The sequence below is a fragment of the Dreissena polymorpha genome, chromosome 4 (genome assembly GCF_020536995.1).
Source record: "Dreissena polymorpha isolate Duluth1 chromosome 4, UMN_Dpol_1.0, whole genome shotgun sequence".
Lineage (NCBI taxonomy): Eukaryota > Metazoa > Mollusca > Bivalvia > Myida > Dreissenidae > Dreissena > Dreissena polymorpha.
The window spans coordinates 71,248,487-71,267,618 of NC_068358.1; the positions used below are offsets into that span (position 1 = coordinate 71,248,487).

At 36.0% G+C, this 19,132-nt stretch overlaps 1 protein-coding gene across 1 annotated transcript; it reads right to left on the reverse strand.

Annotated features, from left to right (window-relative positions):
* Positions 1–568: 568 nt before the first annotated feature.
* LOC127879759 (paired mesoderm homeobox protein 2A-like) lies at positions 569–18,717 on the reverse strand. The gene is made up of 7 exons (XM_052426805.1): positions 18,464–18,717; positions 11,332–11,347; positions 8,993–9,007; positions 7,182–7,209; positions 3,584–3,786; positions 2,445–2,637; positions 569–1,334 (listed from the first exon to the last, which is right to left on the reverse strand). The coding sequence occupies exons 1-7, from the start codon at positions 18,715–18,717 to the stop codon at positions 1,150–1,152; spliced, it is 894 nt and encodes a 297-aa protein (XP_052282765.1). The 3' UTR covers positions 569–1,149.
* Between the last annotated feature and the right edge of the window lie 415 nt (positions 18,718–19,132).

Consider the following 19,132-nt stretch of genomic DNA (forward strand, 5'->3'; position numbering starts at 1 on the left):
TCTGCTTAATTGAAAAACGTTACGTTTTAAAACACAAATGCGAAACATTTCTTTAAAAATTGTATAAGGAACTTGAAATCAAACCAGTCTAGCAATAAGTGAACGATTGATAATATATTCATACTAATTTTATTACCTTACCTTGAAGACGGTTATATACATGAACATATATATGATATTACATATAATTACGCAGAAATATCAAACACAATTTATAAATAAGACATGTATAAATATTGACTTGAATGTACACATATATATAATTGAAGAATATATTGGCACAATATCAGTAAATGTGTTACGAGATGAAAACCAGAGATCAGTATACAAATTAAAATACCTCAACCCAAATTTGGCACATATACTTTGGCAAACAATTGTACAATACTTAATACAATCTCACAAGTGTCAATGACAAGTAAAATGCGTGTAGTTCTGGTTCGAACAATGTAACTACAGCAAATCGTTCTGTTTGTATTACATTTTACAAATAACTTTCGTTCAAAATACAAAACAAAATTCCCAATCAAAGACACAATATATATTATTGGCGTGTCAACTAATAATATTCTCCGTAATTTTATTAGAAATAAAAAGCGAACATAAAAAAACTACATATAATTTTGTCTTTATCATGTGTATTTATAAATTTTACTTCAAATTAATTACTCTGAAAAACTCAAGGCAGGCTAGTTAACCAAACAAAATAAAACCTGTTCTAAACGACAAACAGACAGTTTGATGACTTGTGAATGAATGGTAGTCTGTTTGTTTTTGACTGATGCATCCACATAGATATTATAAACGGCTAAATAAATACAATAACTATTTGATCTGTGCCAAGTAATAATAATAATAAAAAATGGATACTATTCCGGTAGTAGAAAGTTTCTTGTCCCACAGTTCCTCGCAGTATACACGTGTATATATGAAAACCTTGTACCTTGGAATCAAAGTACATGTTCGTAAATGGTTGATATTAAAATAATGCCTTAGAACGTAACTCATTAACTAGCACAAACGGATCGTAAATATTGTATGCGGACACATATAAAAAATAAATACCCAAATAAAAGATGAATATATTGCACAATGCATGAATCTTACATGACGATATTTACATGCTGTATTCAGTCATTAAAAATATCTTCAAAACATAGGAGAAGAAAGTGGCATTTTCGAGTCCATGACATTCTGTTGATAGTCATTTACATTGGACGAAAGTATGCTCGAATACGGACCAGGAAGTGACGGCACCCCCAACATTGATGACGTCATTTTATTTGCGTTGTTGATTGGGCTGGGCCACTTCTGACTCTCTTGCGGCGACTTTGCTGTAACAACGAAATAGTTTGTCAACTGATACAATAAGTCAGCTCTATAACTCTGTACATACAAGATGGTGCGCTAAACTGTCGACCAGGCATTTGTTGTGGTATTTATTGTGCATTTGGTTTTGAAGCACAATTTACAATTTGATGTCGAGGTATCATATTATTTCGTATTGGATAAGTTAATGATTTTAAAATACCACTTTACTGAGCACCTTTGCACAGTGTTCACCCTTTATCAATAAGCGCCGGCACACCTTCTTTTGTCTAGAAGGAGTGCTGTAACGGAAGAAGAAAAGCCGAAACTCTCGATGGTTCAGCATGGTCTAGTGAATACTTGTATTGCGATTATTTTCTTAACGGACACGTACATATATGTGTAAACAAGCCACAGGAATGGTATTTTTGTCATATCGAGTACATATGAGCCGCGCTCTGTGAAAGAGGACATAATGCATGTGTGTAAATGACGATTATCAGGGACGACACTTTCCGCTGTTACGATGTCTTTCGTTTCAAAAAAGTCTCTATTAAGCAAAAATCAAGTTTATGCGGAAATTGGCGTCCCTAATCATCTATGCTTAATGCACAGGCTAATCTAATGACACTTTACGCACATGCATTAAACCCCCCTTTCACAGAGCGCGGCATATATGTTTTGTAATAACGAGTTCATATGTATGGTGCCTGAGTTCTGCAATAGCGTTCTAAGGTGTTGGCGGGTTTGAAAGACAATAACAGTTGGACCCACCGGAAAGACACAATGGGTGACAAATTGCATATTTCTCGTATTTTGGAACTTAAAACTCATCTCGGTTGGGTTTATTTCTTTTCCTCTCCAAAAAAACGACAAATATACCGGCCAGAATGGAATAAGGCGACACATGTTTTATTGTCGCATTGGTGCCCTTGTTGGTTCTGTCTTATATATTTTACAAAGTGCGGAACATTTCATCAATTTGGTCTTGGCGCACTTTTTGTCGTTCCTTCTTGTTGCTTCTTCAAACCCGCAAACGAGCCAGAACGATATCGTAAAAGTCTTCCACCATATCTATATGTATTTGTCAATCAATTTTCAGTAGTTATAAACAGTTTCATTATTAAAAGTGTTACCTCGATTGTCGTCCATGGACTTCGGCTTGTCCTTCGTATTGTTATTGTTATTGTTGTTGCTCGTGCTGTTATTGTTGTTTGCGCTGTTGTTGTTTTCCTGTTTCACCGCGGGGCTCTGTGGTTGACTCGGCTGTTGTTGTTGTTTCGCGCGCTCCATTTTGCGGAACTTTGCCCTCCGATTTTGGAACCAGACCTGTGGACAAGATGCATTATACTATTATTGTTTAAGTTAAAACGATGGTAATGACAGACTGCAGTGATTAAATATTTGCCTGAATGTAATTGTAGTTTCAATAAATAAAAAAGCAAAGTATCGACAAATACTATGCATTAAGACTATTGCATGTTCTTCAATTTATATACGGAACAAGTATTGTGTAGATCCATGAAACATATCGTGTATTGTACAAGTATTATTCGGCCATTTCGTTCACTAAAATACATTAACAGATCAGTCATCATCTCCCAAGACTTGAGCACAAACAAGGTGTATTTGCTCGCTTGTGAATGCGTGTATAACTGTAAAAGCACCGTGTCACGCATATACAAACAACGAATCTCTGCGTGTACACCTGCATTCTGGACTCGATGAAGTCGATCCTCAATGTGCTTTATCAACAGGTGGACTAAACAAATTTATTGAAAACTGTACTGTTTAAATCCACAATCACACACGTGAGGTCCGTCATTGTCTCCTCACGAGCGTAGATCTCGGGGTAATAGAGTGCAAGCATTTACACTACACAGACACCGCGTCCGTCACCTGTACTATCGTTTCTGTGAGATCCGTTCTCATGACAAAATGGTTGGGTTGTATGCGACAAGAATAAAAACAAACCTAGCGTCTCTGACTTGAGCTCAAGCTTCTGTGCGACTCATCCTTATGGCGATTTCCTCCCGAGTAAATATGCCAGGAAGTTACAAAAAGCTACACACATATAAACAAACATGGGTTCTCTTACCTGCATTATAGCATCTGTTAGGTCCGTTTTGGTAGGGTCTTACCAGTATATACACCGAGAGCGCGTCTCCCACCTGTACTCTAGATTATTTTAGGTCCGTCCTAATGCTGATCTCCTCCGAGTATAGGTGTCGAAAAAGTAGGCTACAAATATAAGCACAAACAGTACGTCTCTCACCTGTACTCTAGCCTCTGTGAGGTCCGTCCTCATAGCAATCTCCTCTCGTGTGTAGATGTCGGGATAGTGGGTTTCCGAGAACGCTTTCTCCAGCTCCTTCAGTTGGGCGCTCGTGAACGTCGTGCGTATCCGCCGCTGCTTCCGCTTCTCCGGACTGATGCCGTTCTCGTGGCTGTGCTGGTACATCTTATACGACAGACCTAGTGGTAATGAGAGTATGATTTTCGTTTTAATGCTATTGAACATGAAATACGTTTTGAGAAAACTGTGCCTAATGCATGTGCGTAAAGTGTCACACCTGTTGTTTGTATGGTATTTTTAGTTTACAAGGATAATCTTCTTAGCGAAAATTCATTTCATACAAAAAGTGGCGTTCCTGAAAAGACTGCACATGCTAATCTAGGGCGACACTTTTCGCACATGTATTAAGCAATGTTTTCATAGAACGCGGCTCAATGGATCATTCATACGCAAAATAAGGACTAATTGTATTAGTGGAAATCTAGGACCTGATCGCATTTAATATACACTGTTAAGATGTTTTCATTAAAATCTTGGTTTACCGCTTAATGCTTGTATATATCTCTCAAGCGTTAAGGGATGCAGAACAGTATTGACGCATTATTTTATATGTCATGCATTATTGTTACAGCTCGGATAACAGCAGGTTGACGCAATAACATAATGGTGCTTTTAAATTAAAAGTCGGAAAGACAGCTTTGTATCATTAACCATTATTTAGTTTCCCTATTTGGAAATGCCCGCTATTTGTAACTCGACTGCACATCACTAATAAAAATCCATGAACCTTTTCAGGAAGGAAATGTTTGTTTACAAGACTGATGGCAAAGTAGCCATTATTCACTTAGTACAATTATGTATTTCTTGCAGACACATTGTAAACATTATTAATTATTAGGAAAGCAGCAACAACTGCATTAACATTCCTTAAACTGATGCTAATAAAAAACGTAACAAAAAACACATCACCACAAAAATAAACATAAATCTCATTAACAAAGAACAGAAAACACACAAAAGAAAACACAAAACTATTTGCGCATTTTCTCTTTTTTTCCATTTTATTGCAGCTAATGATTTATCAACCCTTGGTATGACGTTAGCCATTTGAACACCGAGTACGATATTCTATTTTAGTTCCATTATTACTGGAAAATATGCCGCGATGTCAGATTGTCATATTTTTTGATACGGCTTCTAAAAACGTTTCATATTTTGACAAATTGACTGATATCCCGGTTTTGATGGCCCATTACTCCCTTGAAGTTGCATAATGACACAACATCTGGACAATTAAACATCACTTAAACAAATATTCCTCCATTGAGGGGTAAAAGAACTTTGCTATCGTATTTGCCAGTAATGGTCTACATATCTTTACCGGATCTCGGACGGTACATGGCGTCCATCATATGCCCGCCAGGCGACGCCAAAGAGTTTAGATTAGAGTTGGGAACGAGTCCTGAAATCATATTCGAATATTCGTGTATCCGTATTAGGATGCATTCGACTGTTGGATTTATAAACTCTTAAATCCAAATGTCCAAACGTTTGTTTGAAAACGTTAGGTTCATTGTCGTCTCAAAAATCACAATGGTTGTATCTTTTATGCATTTTTTAATAAATGGGAGCAATCGTTATTTCCAAAACATATTAAAGTTTGTATAAGTCATGTTTAAAACGATCGTTTTTATTTTTCTGTTAATATAGTTTCTAAATAGTATATGCATGATTTTTTTCCAATCCAAAACGGGACAATGACATTTGCCATAACTTTATTATGTTGTCATTCATATACGCGAATAGACAAACCAATCAAGTTCGGTTTTCGGATTGTACTGCAAGTGTAAATCATCTCTTCCACAAGAAAGCACGCGAAATATATTAAACACTATACAACTAACGTCGTCCGCGAGAAAAGCATGGAAAGCGCTGGCGCATTAATTGCCAAACCAAAGACGTTGTAACGCATAGTACTATTAGATAATTATAATTTCATCTACATTAGGATAAAACTCACAATAATTCTTTCCTCGGTGTTTTGCTTCACACCATGACGGAACTGATTTGGAATTTAGACGTCGTTTTGTACTTATAAAATATTTAACAAGTCCATGTTATTTTTTTCTTTAATCGTTACAAAATTTGACTTTTGCATGTACAATATTCAACAAAACCTTAAACGTAATTCCTGTCGGCAGAATGTCGAATGCGTTGTCAAGAATACCATTCATATTGTAAGTTTATAAAATTAAAGCTCGGGACACGTTTATTTGTCGCAACACGTCCTTTTCATGAGGGGAACATACGAGGCTTGCGAATACATTGGCAAATGATGAATTTACCGTCTGTTAAAGATGCATGGTGCCCGGTTTTGAGCACGGACCTTAAAATGTGACCTTATCAAGATGGGCATTGCATTTGACCCGATGTCCACATAAGATTAACATTTTAGGAAAGGTATAGAAAAGTCTAATGAGTGGCAATTTTGCTGTCTAACAAGTTGCATCATGTCAATATTTGACCTTTGAACTCCAAGTCTTACCTTGACCTTTGGTTATGGGAAATTGATTAAGCATGACCACGCCATCTTCACACGCTAAACATGTTTGGTTTGTTATTCGAACATTGCCTGATGAATGCTGTTACCTTCTGGAGATGCTGTATCATGTCTCATATGACCTTATATGCCAGAGAAAGTTGTCTTTAAGTAGCATTCTGTCTGTTATTTCATATTGAACCTTTGTTGCACATTACATGTAAGTCAACATGACTTGATGAATGATGAAATTAAGTTTGCACAACCTATATAATGCCTAATATGACCGTTGATGTTCTTAATGTGACCTTACCCATTGATCTCGAGATGTTAGTCTTACACGCGACATATTCTGTCCTGATAGCTAAACGTTATTTTGGCATTGCATGATGAGTGATGAGGTTCGTGTCTGGATATGATGTAGAAAGCCCCAATATGAAATGTGACCTCTAAGTGTGCCCTTGGCCTGTGATATAGGGAACCGGTAAAACATGTTACACACAGTTCACACAAGGCATGGAATGCTTTATTTTTTAAATTGCATAATTATGTAATTACAGTTCGTTTACTTTCGGTTGGGCGAACGTGTGCATTCTCCGAACCACTGTTGTGACATCAAGCGGGCTTCACAAAAACGAAAACAGAAAACAGTGGAATAAGAAAACAGAGCGTAGACAAATTAACAATTTCCTATAGGGGTATGTGTGTTTCTAGATTGTTTTAACGTTCCGGTGCTATATCCGATGCTGATTGTGTATTATAAAAAACCACATTCCGAGACAAATTTACCTCTGCACTCATACGTACGAAAATAGCTAGTGTTCGGCATATCAATCTAATATGAATTGATGTGACCGACAGTACAGCAATTACAAGTAAATGTATTTGCGAAAGTAACGTTTTTTTTTCTATTTTGTACTGTATCGATATTAACGTAATTTCAGCGTATCTAGGTATTTCTCGTTGAATATGAATGCAATTTATTAATCAACAACGACTGAAGAAAGCTGTTGTTTTTACTTAAAATGCTTATTTGATATAAACTTCCCCCGTTCGCCTTATTTGGCTGGTTAGTCTGATCTAAATTGGAACAATAGAAACGCAGGTCGGCTGCATGCAAACGCGATCTCTCCAAGAGGGGTCTGGTTTTTGTCAACCGGGCGAAGTTAAATCGACAATGGCCCGTAATGCTATCTCATGGGAACTGACTAAACCTTCAACGATTTGTAATGAATCGCTTGCGTCCATTGCGATCGACCCTGTATCGTTTCTGTACTATGTATGGATATTTCTCTGTATCTTTTCTCGAGAAGGACCAAAGAAAGACCAATAACATACGGGAAAAACACAATGAAAGTCATGCTTTGATCAGTTTTGTATTATTTGAATATTTGTAGAATATAGTATTACCACATATCATGCGTTTGATATGCAGCCTAATTATGTGCTGCATGTTTTAGTCCACGACCATAACACAATATTTTTTTAAACATGAATTACAACAAGTTAGTTTTTCTCTAAAATGCAAACGAGAAAGCAATTTGGAGTAAGGCATACAACATGTACGTGTATCTAATTCTTTGAGCCTCATGACATAAGTTGTTCCATTAAAACAACAAAGCAAAATTACATACCTAATATTGACAGCCTTCATCCGTACATACTATAATATATTGTATTTGGACATATCTTATTAGGTCGGATAAAGAAACATTTTAAAAATGGTAATGGAACTGTTCCCTGCTTATACACTTGAGTGATTCGAGTAATTTACTTCGGGGAGTTCGCTTTACCTTTCCACACAAAACAATATCGTTCCTGCATACTGATATCAATTTTATGGAAAGTTAACTGAATTTGCTTGACATTGGGTTACATTTGTATTCATCCTCGGATTTAACGATGTGCTCCGTCTTAATTCCTGCACGGCGTACAATACAGACGACCACTGTACGGCGTGGGATTTTCAATGGAAATCGCGCATGCGCACTCGAAAGAAAATAATTTTTATTTAATAAATTTCCAATTAAGAAAGCGTCAATGACATGTAATTTGTCAAGTAGAAAGATCGTCAGAGGCTGATTAAGGGTTCTTTTTGTGATGGATAAATCTTACTCCGCCGTGTGAATAATTTATTACGGAACGACAGATTCTATAACAAACACGCGCAAAAAGGAAAGAAAAGAAACACAATTGATGCGTCAAGATTTACTACTTTTTTAGCACTTAGTATTTACCGAACTGTTTTTATTGTGAGGCTCTATTATATGTATTGGCTACATGGCGTATATTACATTAAGCTTGTATTTATCACTAATTAAATAGTGTAACACTTAAAATGATGCAAATTTGCCCAAATGTGTTACTACACAATCGCAATCTCCGCGATGTAAACATGATTAATTTTATTTCAGACCTTGAAGCCGTAAACTATGTTTGTTTCCGGCAACTTTGCCGACCGTATTATTTTTAATGATATATTGAGTCTGTGAATATTTTGCTAAAACTAGCCACAAAATTGTTGCATTAATCAAACAGATAAGCACATGATGATTGAGGCTAAAGTCGGTACGTTTTGAGTATTCATTTAGTTATTTCTAACCTGTAGTATTTTCGGCAAGCATCCTGAAACGAACAATGTTTACGTCGTATATACCATTAAAAATTTACCCTATCCAAAGACAAATAAAGTTGATGCCTAGATGATGGTAAGTACATGTATTTGCGACTGTAAGCATGAAAGGGGAAGGGCCAGTGGTTAAGCTTTAGAAGTTTCACATGACCCCCGGTTAGTTTGATTCCTAATCAAGCATCACTATACATGTATATAGTGATGGTCGGCTAAGAACCGGTACGTGGGGATGCTCGAAGAAAATAAAGCCAAGCCCAAGAAGTGACACTATAGAATAATGGCTCAATCATGAAAGTGCAAATTAAGTTAATACATTTTCAGTTAATTTTTGTCGAATACATTTTTTTTTACATAAATAAATATCAAAGTTTGATCCACGTTTCTTTATCTCTATTTTAGAGAGAAGAAACAAGAAACAACGTTCCGCCGGCACTTATCCGCTCAGGATCATTAATGATGCTCGATTGGTCATTGTCGGCTCGGGAGCTACTTGCGTTATTGGTTACCTTTTTAGATTTTTTTTACAAGCAGTTAAATAACAGGTTAGTGTTAAAAACAACACTTTTGTTCAACTAAAACGTGAATTGCACCAATTATTGAACAGTTATTTCATGTCATTTCAATTACAGCTGCTTACATGTCTTTTACATGTAACAAACCAGCTATTCGAACAAAATGATTGTCGAGATAATCTGTTTTTCTCCATAAAATTTCGAGACAATACAATAGTTTACTTCAATATTCAAATATTTTAGTAACAGATTGTGGGTCGTTTGCAACACGCGCATGTCAGTGAAGGACAATAGGAAACAGGTTTTAAATGGGCTCACATTAAGTCAGCATGAAAGTATATTATAACATCATTAACTTCTCGTTTACACGGCGAAAACAATGCTGATAGTTGTTGAACATGTTTCCGGGCTATGTCGCGTGACACGACGTCATTGTGTTACCAGGGGTATCATGGTGTGACATCAAACCGTTACTAAACGTTATACAAATTGTTATCATTTGTTAAATAGATGCAACGGTGCTTCAATAACTCCTCGACAACCATTCCCGGTTAGTATGCAAATTCAGGGAGAAAAATCAGTACACCGCGCGTGCGATCTTTCGCCGTCACGTGACTCTTCGTCAGAACAGAACGCTTTGCGACAACAATCGCGCGGAAAATATCGCAACAGACGACAGTTTACTGAGGTTCCATATTTCACTGGTTTTTCGTAATATTTCCTGCTGCCATGGCGATGATTCTTCCCTCTCGGACAAATCGGTAATTTAACACTTGTGATTTGTGTTTTGATTAACTTGATCACTTCGCGGCGACACCAATGAATAAAGGTCAGAAGGCGTAATGGTCCTTTAACTTTGAATGAGGCATATTAATTACAGAGAACAGCGGGTGGGGTATTGGACAATTGAAACTTTGATTGATACCCATGAGTACTTAATACCGTTAGTTACACGTAGAAATGGCCCTTAACAAAACTTCATCGATTTCCGAGATTCACAACAGTATCAAACGCTAAGAGTTGTGATTAAATTGATCACAACGCGTAGCTCCCATATGCGCAAATTATTATTAAGTTGCATTAAAATAATAGGTCTGAGTACTCCAAAATGGATCAAAGTTCTAAGAAAATAGAACATGTTTGCGTTTACCCTTCTCGGGTATTCAAACGGGAATGCCTTCGGGAATTGATTAGAAAGAGAATGTCGAAAAAGACCATATGAATACAAGATATGTTACAAATTAAAATGTATTCAGTATTTTGTATATGATATTTTTTCATCACAGGAAAATAAGAACTCTTTATAACCGTTATATGACGGTGTCAAAGTATAAACATCAGCCATAACCTTAATTGCATTTTTACATCGATAATGTAAGACGAATAACATAGTGTTCATATAAACCCGGTTCAGGTGTTTTAGATTACCTTAATATTCCTTAAATCTTGAATCACATTGAATAATGAGTTGCCATTTATTTTCACAATTACCAACCTATTAATGGCCATCGTGATCAACTGCAGCTTAATTGGGTTGCTCCGTTATTTTAGAATGGTAGAGGTTTCGCTATATGCATTAGAGCTGCGAACATGTATCTCTGGTGTATGCCAGGATAGATCCAGACCTATAAAGTGACACAAGGTTTCATGGTATCATTACCATCGCTTCTAACCAAGGCGACACTGGTTCAATCCCCGCTAACGGCGCATTTAAGTTTGGTTAGTTTTCATTTTACCGGACAGGTGGGGGGCCTTTTGAGTACTCCGCCCCCCCCCCCCCCCCCCAGCACAAAACCAATCCAACGTTGAATAGCGTTAATTACAAAAAATCTGGAAATTGTAGCTCTTGTTCAAAATTGACCCAATATTCGTGGCTCTCTAAAATTGAGTCGCGTTCTGAGAAAACTGGGCATAATGCATATGCGTAAAGTGTCGTCCCAGATTAGCCTGTGCAGTCCGCACAGGCTAATCAGGGACGACACTATCCGCCTTAATTGGATTCTTTCTAAGAAGAGACTTCATTTAAACGAAAAATGTCATAAACGCGGAAAGTGTCGTCACTGATTAGCCTGTGCGGACTACACAGGCTAATCTGGGACGACACTTTACGCACATGCATTATGCCCAGTTTTCTCAGAACACGACTCAATTATTAGGGAGGAGTTTTGGACACACTGCGGGTCTTCACCTAAAGCAGGCTCATACGCGGTAGGATGTCATAAGCATGTTAACATGTATACTTGTAAAGACATAATCATATACATGAACTCGATTGGGAACAGCTGAGAATAACCGATGAAGCGTAGTAGATAAAAATTGTGGTCTGTTATTGCTTTCTATCAGCGGCTGAATCAGACGTATAGTAGTTCGTGCGAGTCCGGAGTATGACGTTTATACTGTAATTTGAAATGAATGTATGCATTGGTTTGTTTATGTATATTAAAAATTGGTATCAATAGATAACATTATCACAAATTCCCCAAAAATATGCTCGTAAAGAAAAGCGCAGTAATTTGTAGGTCTTTCTGTTTGCTAAGTGATCGCTATTTATTTAATGCCGGTAGATTTCATGATATTTTCATTATAAAAAAACGCCATATTTCTTGTTTTGCTTGGTTTGAAAAACACTGTCGATTTCCCGGGATTTATTTGCTTAAATGCCTAAAATAAAAATAAAACAAAAGTAAAAAAGCAGTGATTAATGTTCTGGAAATAATATTTCAAAAAGACCTTCTGCCTCCGACATCAGTCTTAGACCAGGCGGAATGGACTGAACGCGCATCGCGTCGCACGTGGGTTCTGGTGACAGTAAGACCTGTGAACGCCCAGAGCTTCGTCGACGAGTCTCTGCAGAATTTGACAAGGGATTTTAAGCACTTTCAGGGAGTGCGAGAGTTTCATTTGCTATGTGTGAACGCCGGCAAGTATTACTACCGGCAAGGTGACAGTCCAAAAGCGAACGTCACAGACTGTGTGACTGTGGTTCCGCCGGGAATAAGAAACCCGTCTAAATATCCTTAGAGTAATTACCGGATAGGAGCAATTTCGGAACAATTTCGGGAGAATCAAGCGGGACATGTCTATATAGGACATGAATAATTAATGCACTCTTTAATTGACGATGCATCGGTTTCTCCGGCATTATGCCACTGTCGCGAAAAGACGGATGAAATTTTAATTTTCGTAGGAGTTGTGCGACATAATGTTTTTTGTCGTTGTCAGAATTAGTGTGTAAATATGAAGTATGGTGGCATCGCATCGCAATTTTGTGATGTAAGGGTAAGCGTTAAGTTTTGTTTAATAAGTTAGTACTGCACGTGTAAATGATGCTTGCATCAGACGATCGACTCATTCTTTACACGGAATTCAAATGTAGTCATAAATATCTTACTCTGCTAATCGCCATGGCTATTGTCAGATGATTCGTCGTTGCATTAAATCATCGCTAATTCAATTGACAAAAGCAATAATAACGCAAGTATGTTATCATATGTAAAATTGCAGTGAATAGGTTTGAGTATATGAACTTGTTTATGTTAACACAAAAACAAACTTCCTGGCACGAAGTAAACAAATATTAATCGCAAAATGTTTAGGAAGGAAAAAAAGAACGAGTTTTTCTAAAACGTTAAAACCGCGTAGAAAACTAATGCCATTCACGGTGTACTAACTTCTTTCAGTAAACACCAACACCAACAGGTCTCATGCACTGCCTGCTTCAGGCTGCAGAATCAACGGAGTTTTCAGGGGCTTACCCACGGGCTCGACAGAATGTAAACAAACCGTTAAGAACTTTATATTTGCAAATATCTCAAGTTTTGAAATACATTTGCAAACATCTTTAGTGCATAAAAGACAGATTTGCTTGCATTTTGTGCCGATATCTTTAGGTATAATAATAAATCACTGAATGCGTCTGAAATCGGTGACAAAGTGTCACGTTGCGTGAAGCATAAACGTATACATGAATGCAGTAAAAATAGAATATTTGAACAAGTACACATTCTTGTTAAATCAAGTAATTATCATGTTTTCACATTGCCATAAGCAGCATAAAAATCTGTCCTTTTGCACCAGTTGAAATTCTTTAGAAAAATTGGTTTACCTGTTTTAAATTTAAATGCGTTTACATTTAATATACGTTTAAATGGGAACCCAATAAAGTCCCGTTATTATGCACCCTGGCTTACAGTAAACACCAACACCAAAAGGTCTCACGTGAATATAATTTGTCCATTAAAGCATCAGAGCCAAGTTTGCAATTTAATTATATTTTTTATTATAAGTTTTATCATAGGTTTTAACATATCATAAAATAAATGAAATTAAAATTGTGTAGCAACTCTTTTTTTCAATGGTTGTTGAATTATCTAAAAGTAAGTAATTATTTCTATTTAGTTACTTTTGCAAATATAGATACTGGTTAAGGCTTTTTGTAAGGAAGCAATTCATCTTTAAACGACCGAACACATGTCGTGCGGGGTGGGGAATCCGTTTTTTTAATGTAACACATCAAGTATCTGTGTGGTGCGATGTTCGAGTGGAAACACTCTGGTCTACCATTCCAGAGGTCCCCGGTTCAATTCCCGGCCGGGGCGCTGGAAATTTCAGAAATGCTTCAAGTGTTTCCAACCCGACTAGAGTATGAAACCCAGGTAATTCTCGCGTGTATCGGTGCTATACACTGAGCACGTAAAAGAACCAATGGATCTATTCGCAAAGAGCTAGGGTATCGCACCCGAATTCCTTGTATCCCAATACTGTACTCTCCTGCTTGCTGTCTCAAAGGACCCCATTGGAAATAAGTGCATGCACTTTCATGGGTTATCCTTGACTGCAAGGTCAAAATAAATAAATAAGTATTGTTTATTCTTTGTAGTTAAATTGGTACTATATTGTTTAGACCATTAGCCACTTGTTATTGACTGTGTTACTTGCGGGAGAGTCTCTCAGAGGTTTCAATATTTCTATTGTGATCTTTGTGAAATAATTAAAATAGTATCTGCATCTGGATGGTTTCCTATTCAGTCGCAAAGAATACCTCAGATATCCCTCAGGTGTTTAACTAAGCATGCAAGGTGGCTCAATAACACAAAAAAATGAACACAAGATAAAAGACATCAGGACAAAGGCTGTTTTCGAAAAAATACTATTCGCGTTCAAAAACTGTGAAAGTTTTCCCTTGCATGAAGATCGTTATATATTTACTTTCATGCACATATGATGGCATTTTAAACTTGGTTATTGGGATCAATATAATAAAAACGTGTGAAATTTGCAATGTTTGAAATTCATCTGAATATCTATAACATGACGTGATTAGTAGTAACCGTTGAAGTAAAAGAAAACTTACTATTGAGCTACATTCTGTTTTCCATAAAGTATCAAATAACAAAAAAAAGATTAAACATGTTTAATAAGGATTTTGTAGCGTTTCCATTGGCCCCGACTGACCAATCGGGTAACGTTACTTTGCTGAAATTACGTTGTCACGGCATGTGATGTCACGAATCATAAACAACTTTCCGTTTGTATCACGACGTTTACGTTAATAATAATTGTGTTTGCTTAATTTAAAAGCATGCGATTTTAGGATCTGACACCTGTTGTCATTTCATAAAATTATTTTTATAAAACTCATCCAAAATTTCTAAAAATAATGAAATAAAATATGGTATGACATGACAACGTGTGAAAGATCGTATATTTATCAAATCTGTCTGTGTACAAAATTCACTTTGTCCCAAATCAGGTATATTTCCATATTTTTGTATTGGTTAGTATAAACGAGAAGAGAGACCATTACAAATGTTTATGCAATTTCAGTGATTATTTTACGATTTTAAGTTTACATATGATAACATTAAAATAAATATTTATATGTGCATTAATAACATTTTATCTCAATCGTGTAAATTGTGTTTGTCTTTTAAAGTATCTCATAGAATTCCTGGCAACACATGTATTCATATACATTACAATTTAAAATTTAATTTAATAATTATGATAATAATAATAATAATAATAATAATAATAATAATAATAATAATAATAATAATAATAATAATAATAAGAGGTTTAATTACTGTAACATTGTTGTTTTGACCATAAAATATGCATTTAAGCAATAATAAAAGTAATGATGATAATAATAAAAAAGTAAAAATATTAATATATTATGCATATTTAATACTATAATTATTATTTTTATTGTATCATTATTATTATTATATTAATGTAATGATGATGATGATGATGGTGGTTATGATTATGATTATTATTATCATTATTATTATTATTATTATTATTATTATTATTATTATTATTATTGGTGGTGTTGCTAATATGCGTATTGTATGGTTAAAAGAATGACAGTTACTCAGCTCCTTGGTAGATGTTAAATGTTTTGTTTATGATATTGTATATTATTGAAGTTAGATATCATTGCAAAAAATACATTTTCATTTTTAGATTTTTAGCACTTTTGAAGTTTGTTGATGAAAAACAAGTGACCTAAAATGATGCAAAGCTTATTATCTTATAGAGTACAAATTAAGAAATTGTAAATTCCTTGCATCAAAACGCATGAATTTGCTGCAACTGATGAATATGTTATATAACAAAAAAGTGGAGAAGACAAAACAGATTGTCCTGTCATTTTCGTCCTCGATCTTTAAATACATCGATACTGCTGAAGGAGTTATTAAAATAAAGAAGAATGGGAATTAAAATAAGATATTGACGGAATTAAGGGTACAATCGCATTAATGCCACTTATCTGAGTAACTGAAAGATTATCTCATTAACATAATACCATCGTGATTTTATAAATGATATAAATAATATAAGAACATAATGTTGTTTAAACATTCACTTTTCACGTACACATCCGATGTGTACATTTTTTCTAATTAATTCATATTTTAATAAATGCAGCAATGTACTTTGATTGTGAAGTCTTATTAGGTTATAAAATCACCTACGGTTTGACGCTTTCGGTAACGGACAGTGTAGCCCCTGACCATATTGCGCAATCGCGCAGACTGGTCTGGAACTACATTTTCCACATATGACATAAGACCCCTTTTCGCACGACGCGGCTCATTTACATTATTGAAACACATAACTTCCATACGATACACATATAATTTGAATGCGGTAAACCATATATGTCATGCATCAATTTCGTTTTTAGTTTTGCTTTTGAAATTCCATTATCTATACTCTTTGGTTGCCTAATATTTTACCAAAACAACCTGATTTTGAATGAAACGAAGAAGATTCCGAAACGATTCGAAACAGTTTTGTACATGGCCATTTTATATCAAATAATTCATAATGAAAAATAATGAAAAATGAGGAAATAAATATAAATTTAACTCGAAACTATGTCTGGTCATTTTAATTGTGGTACAGCGCGATGTAATTGCAGAACAGTTTTTTTAATTTTTATCTGAATTTTGCACATTATTTACGGTGCGATTATTATCATTTTTATCAATTTCGCGTGGGGCAATACTTAATTATTATTCGTGGAATAAAATGCTCATTAACAATTTTAAATTGAACTATTTTTTAAGTAAAATATATGTCTGCACGAGAAAAAAACTTATCAGGGTCTGCGCTGTTTGCTGAACGGAATTTCTGTAAGAAATATTCTAAATAAAGAAATAAATATACTAGACATCCCTTATTTTGGAAATAAATTGATCCAATTTTGAAGGATGGGAGAGTCCACTAGGCATAAATGGGTTAAAAACGTCCCAAGGCCGTGACCACAGCTTGGGTCATGTTTTGTGTGTTGCATTTATTGTCCTGTATTGTTCATGCAAATGAGCACTTGTCTAAAATAAAACTTGCGGTAGGTAAAATGAAAATCTCCCCTGGTGTTAAGTTTTTCGATTTTATTGTTCCGTTTCTGAAGTGTACAGATTTCCTTGTACACAAAACTGAAAACAATTCCACACACCCTGTTTGATAAACGATTCATACAAACGCGACAGTTGTCCACTTTATCGCACTTCTTGTTTTTCGTTAGTGACTATGCTTGTAAATTTGAACATCCACTTATAAAAGTCGCCGTGAGCAAAATAAAATTCAATAACAAAATCGAGCATTAGAACAGTCCACCAAATCGCCCAATATACTCCTTTTTCAAATACTACACATTTCATAAAAACATGACAAATAGAAATAACAGATTTAAATTTACCGGATAAATTCACAAAACATTTTTAAAAACTTATTTTAATTTAAATATTTTGTATTGCGCACAGAAACAACAACAACGAACTTAAATATTTGTATTTCATTAATCCCATTCAAAACGACATTGTTTGCCAGCTTGGAACAGTATCACGTGCGCATCGTTTTGCGTGACTCTTAGATTTGGTGAGTCCAAATTTGAACATTCAATCTTTATTGTGTTGCCCCTTTTTCTTTTCTGGTCAAGGAATTAGTCAATCATAGTACCGGTATGCTTAATGTTGCCGAAGTCTTATTTGATATAATCCGGCTCACTCGATTTGAATGTCTTTATTTCATCAACCGGTCTCTAATAGCATTTATACAATGCATTATTAGATCTACGTCGAGCAAAGGAAACCCACCACCGCGACTACTCCGCTCGAATTAAGATTTAAACCCGTCTATATTGGTGATAAAATCTGAAAATTGCCTCCGACACCCTACGTTCATTAAGACACACACGGGTGTTTCGATGGCGGTTGATATAATTTGCGAACAAATAACGAGAGTATAAATGAAATAAGACGAGTTATTTGATATTCTTTATAAAATTACAATCTACGAAATAATCTAATTCTTGACGAAGAGTTTCGCAAAAGCCACATGGCATATAACGTAACAGAATGCGTCTCAGGACCGACGTCAAGTCAAATATACTCCCGCTAACCATGGTTGATGGCCGGACAAATTTGATTTTTCAACATTTCTCTCTTTCAATCGCCCAAGTGTCATAAATAAATACCAAATTTTCGGCTTGGGTGGAAATTATGCAAAACTCACATTTCTACATAAAGTAATTCGATTTTTGGCAATCATCGCCGCTAAGTAGACGGCCCTAACATGGTTAAGGCATACTAAAACAATTTACCAGTCTAAATCTTATTTTCACCGCGCCGTTGCTGTAACATAAACAGGAAAATCAAGTTTACTTACCAGAAGGAAAAACCGGCGGTTGGGTATGATCGCGCGGGCGAGCCATCATGCTGCACGAAGCCGATCCCATGGTCGGGCCGGGCGGGAAGCTCCGGACGCCGTTGTAGCGGTACCCCTGGGCCATCTGGCCGAACGGGTTCGAGTCCCCGTAGCTGCAGGGGATGTTGCAGTTCTGGAGTGCCGTCTCCATACCCGGAATCCCGCACGAGGCATCGAAGGTGTTATGCTGTCCAAGGTACGGGTAATCCATTTTCGGTTCTGCTTTTGCCGAGAACGCGCTTTCAGTTCCAATGCGGTGCTACACCAGCAAACTGTTGGCTTCGACTAATTAGATTTCCGTGCGACGTGGAGAAGTAAGGTCGACACTGCTGAAGCGGCTGGGATGACGGCGAATACTGTCACTGTATTAATATGTGAGCAATTATTTCGGGCGTCGAGTCTTGATTAGTTGCGTGTGTCCGAGAAACTTAGTTAAAGTGAATAGTTGATCATATCAAATGAGTAGTCATGAAATTTATGAAAAAACGTGAGATATCGAGTAACTCGAGGGAATATTGCGCATTACCCCCTTGATTTAATTATAATACATCTCAGATATTAAACGCCATAGGCTGTTTCCATTTGCTACACTTCGGAATATTGATTCCACGCAGACTTTGGAGTCG

Excerpts from the sequence above, each read along its gene's own strand:
- LOC127879759 (XM_052426805.1), bottom strand. The coding sequence starts at position 18,717 with ATGGATTACCCGTACCTTGGACAGCATAACACCTTCGATGCCTCGTGC. Across the intron at positions 2,638-3,583 it reads TCACAGAGGCTAGAGTACAG|GTCTGGTTCCAAAATCGGAG; the intron begins GTGAGAGACGTA and ends TCTTGTCCACAG. Across the intron at positions 1,335-2,444 it reads GTCCATGGACGACAATCGAG|CAAAGTCGCCGCAAGAGAGT; the intron begins GTAACACTTTTA and ends TCGTTGTTACAG.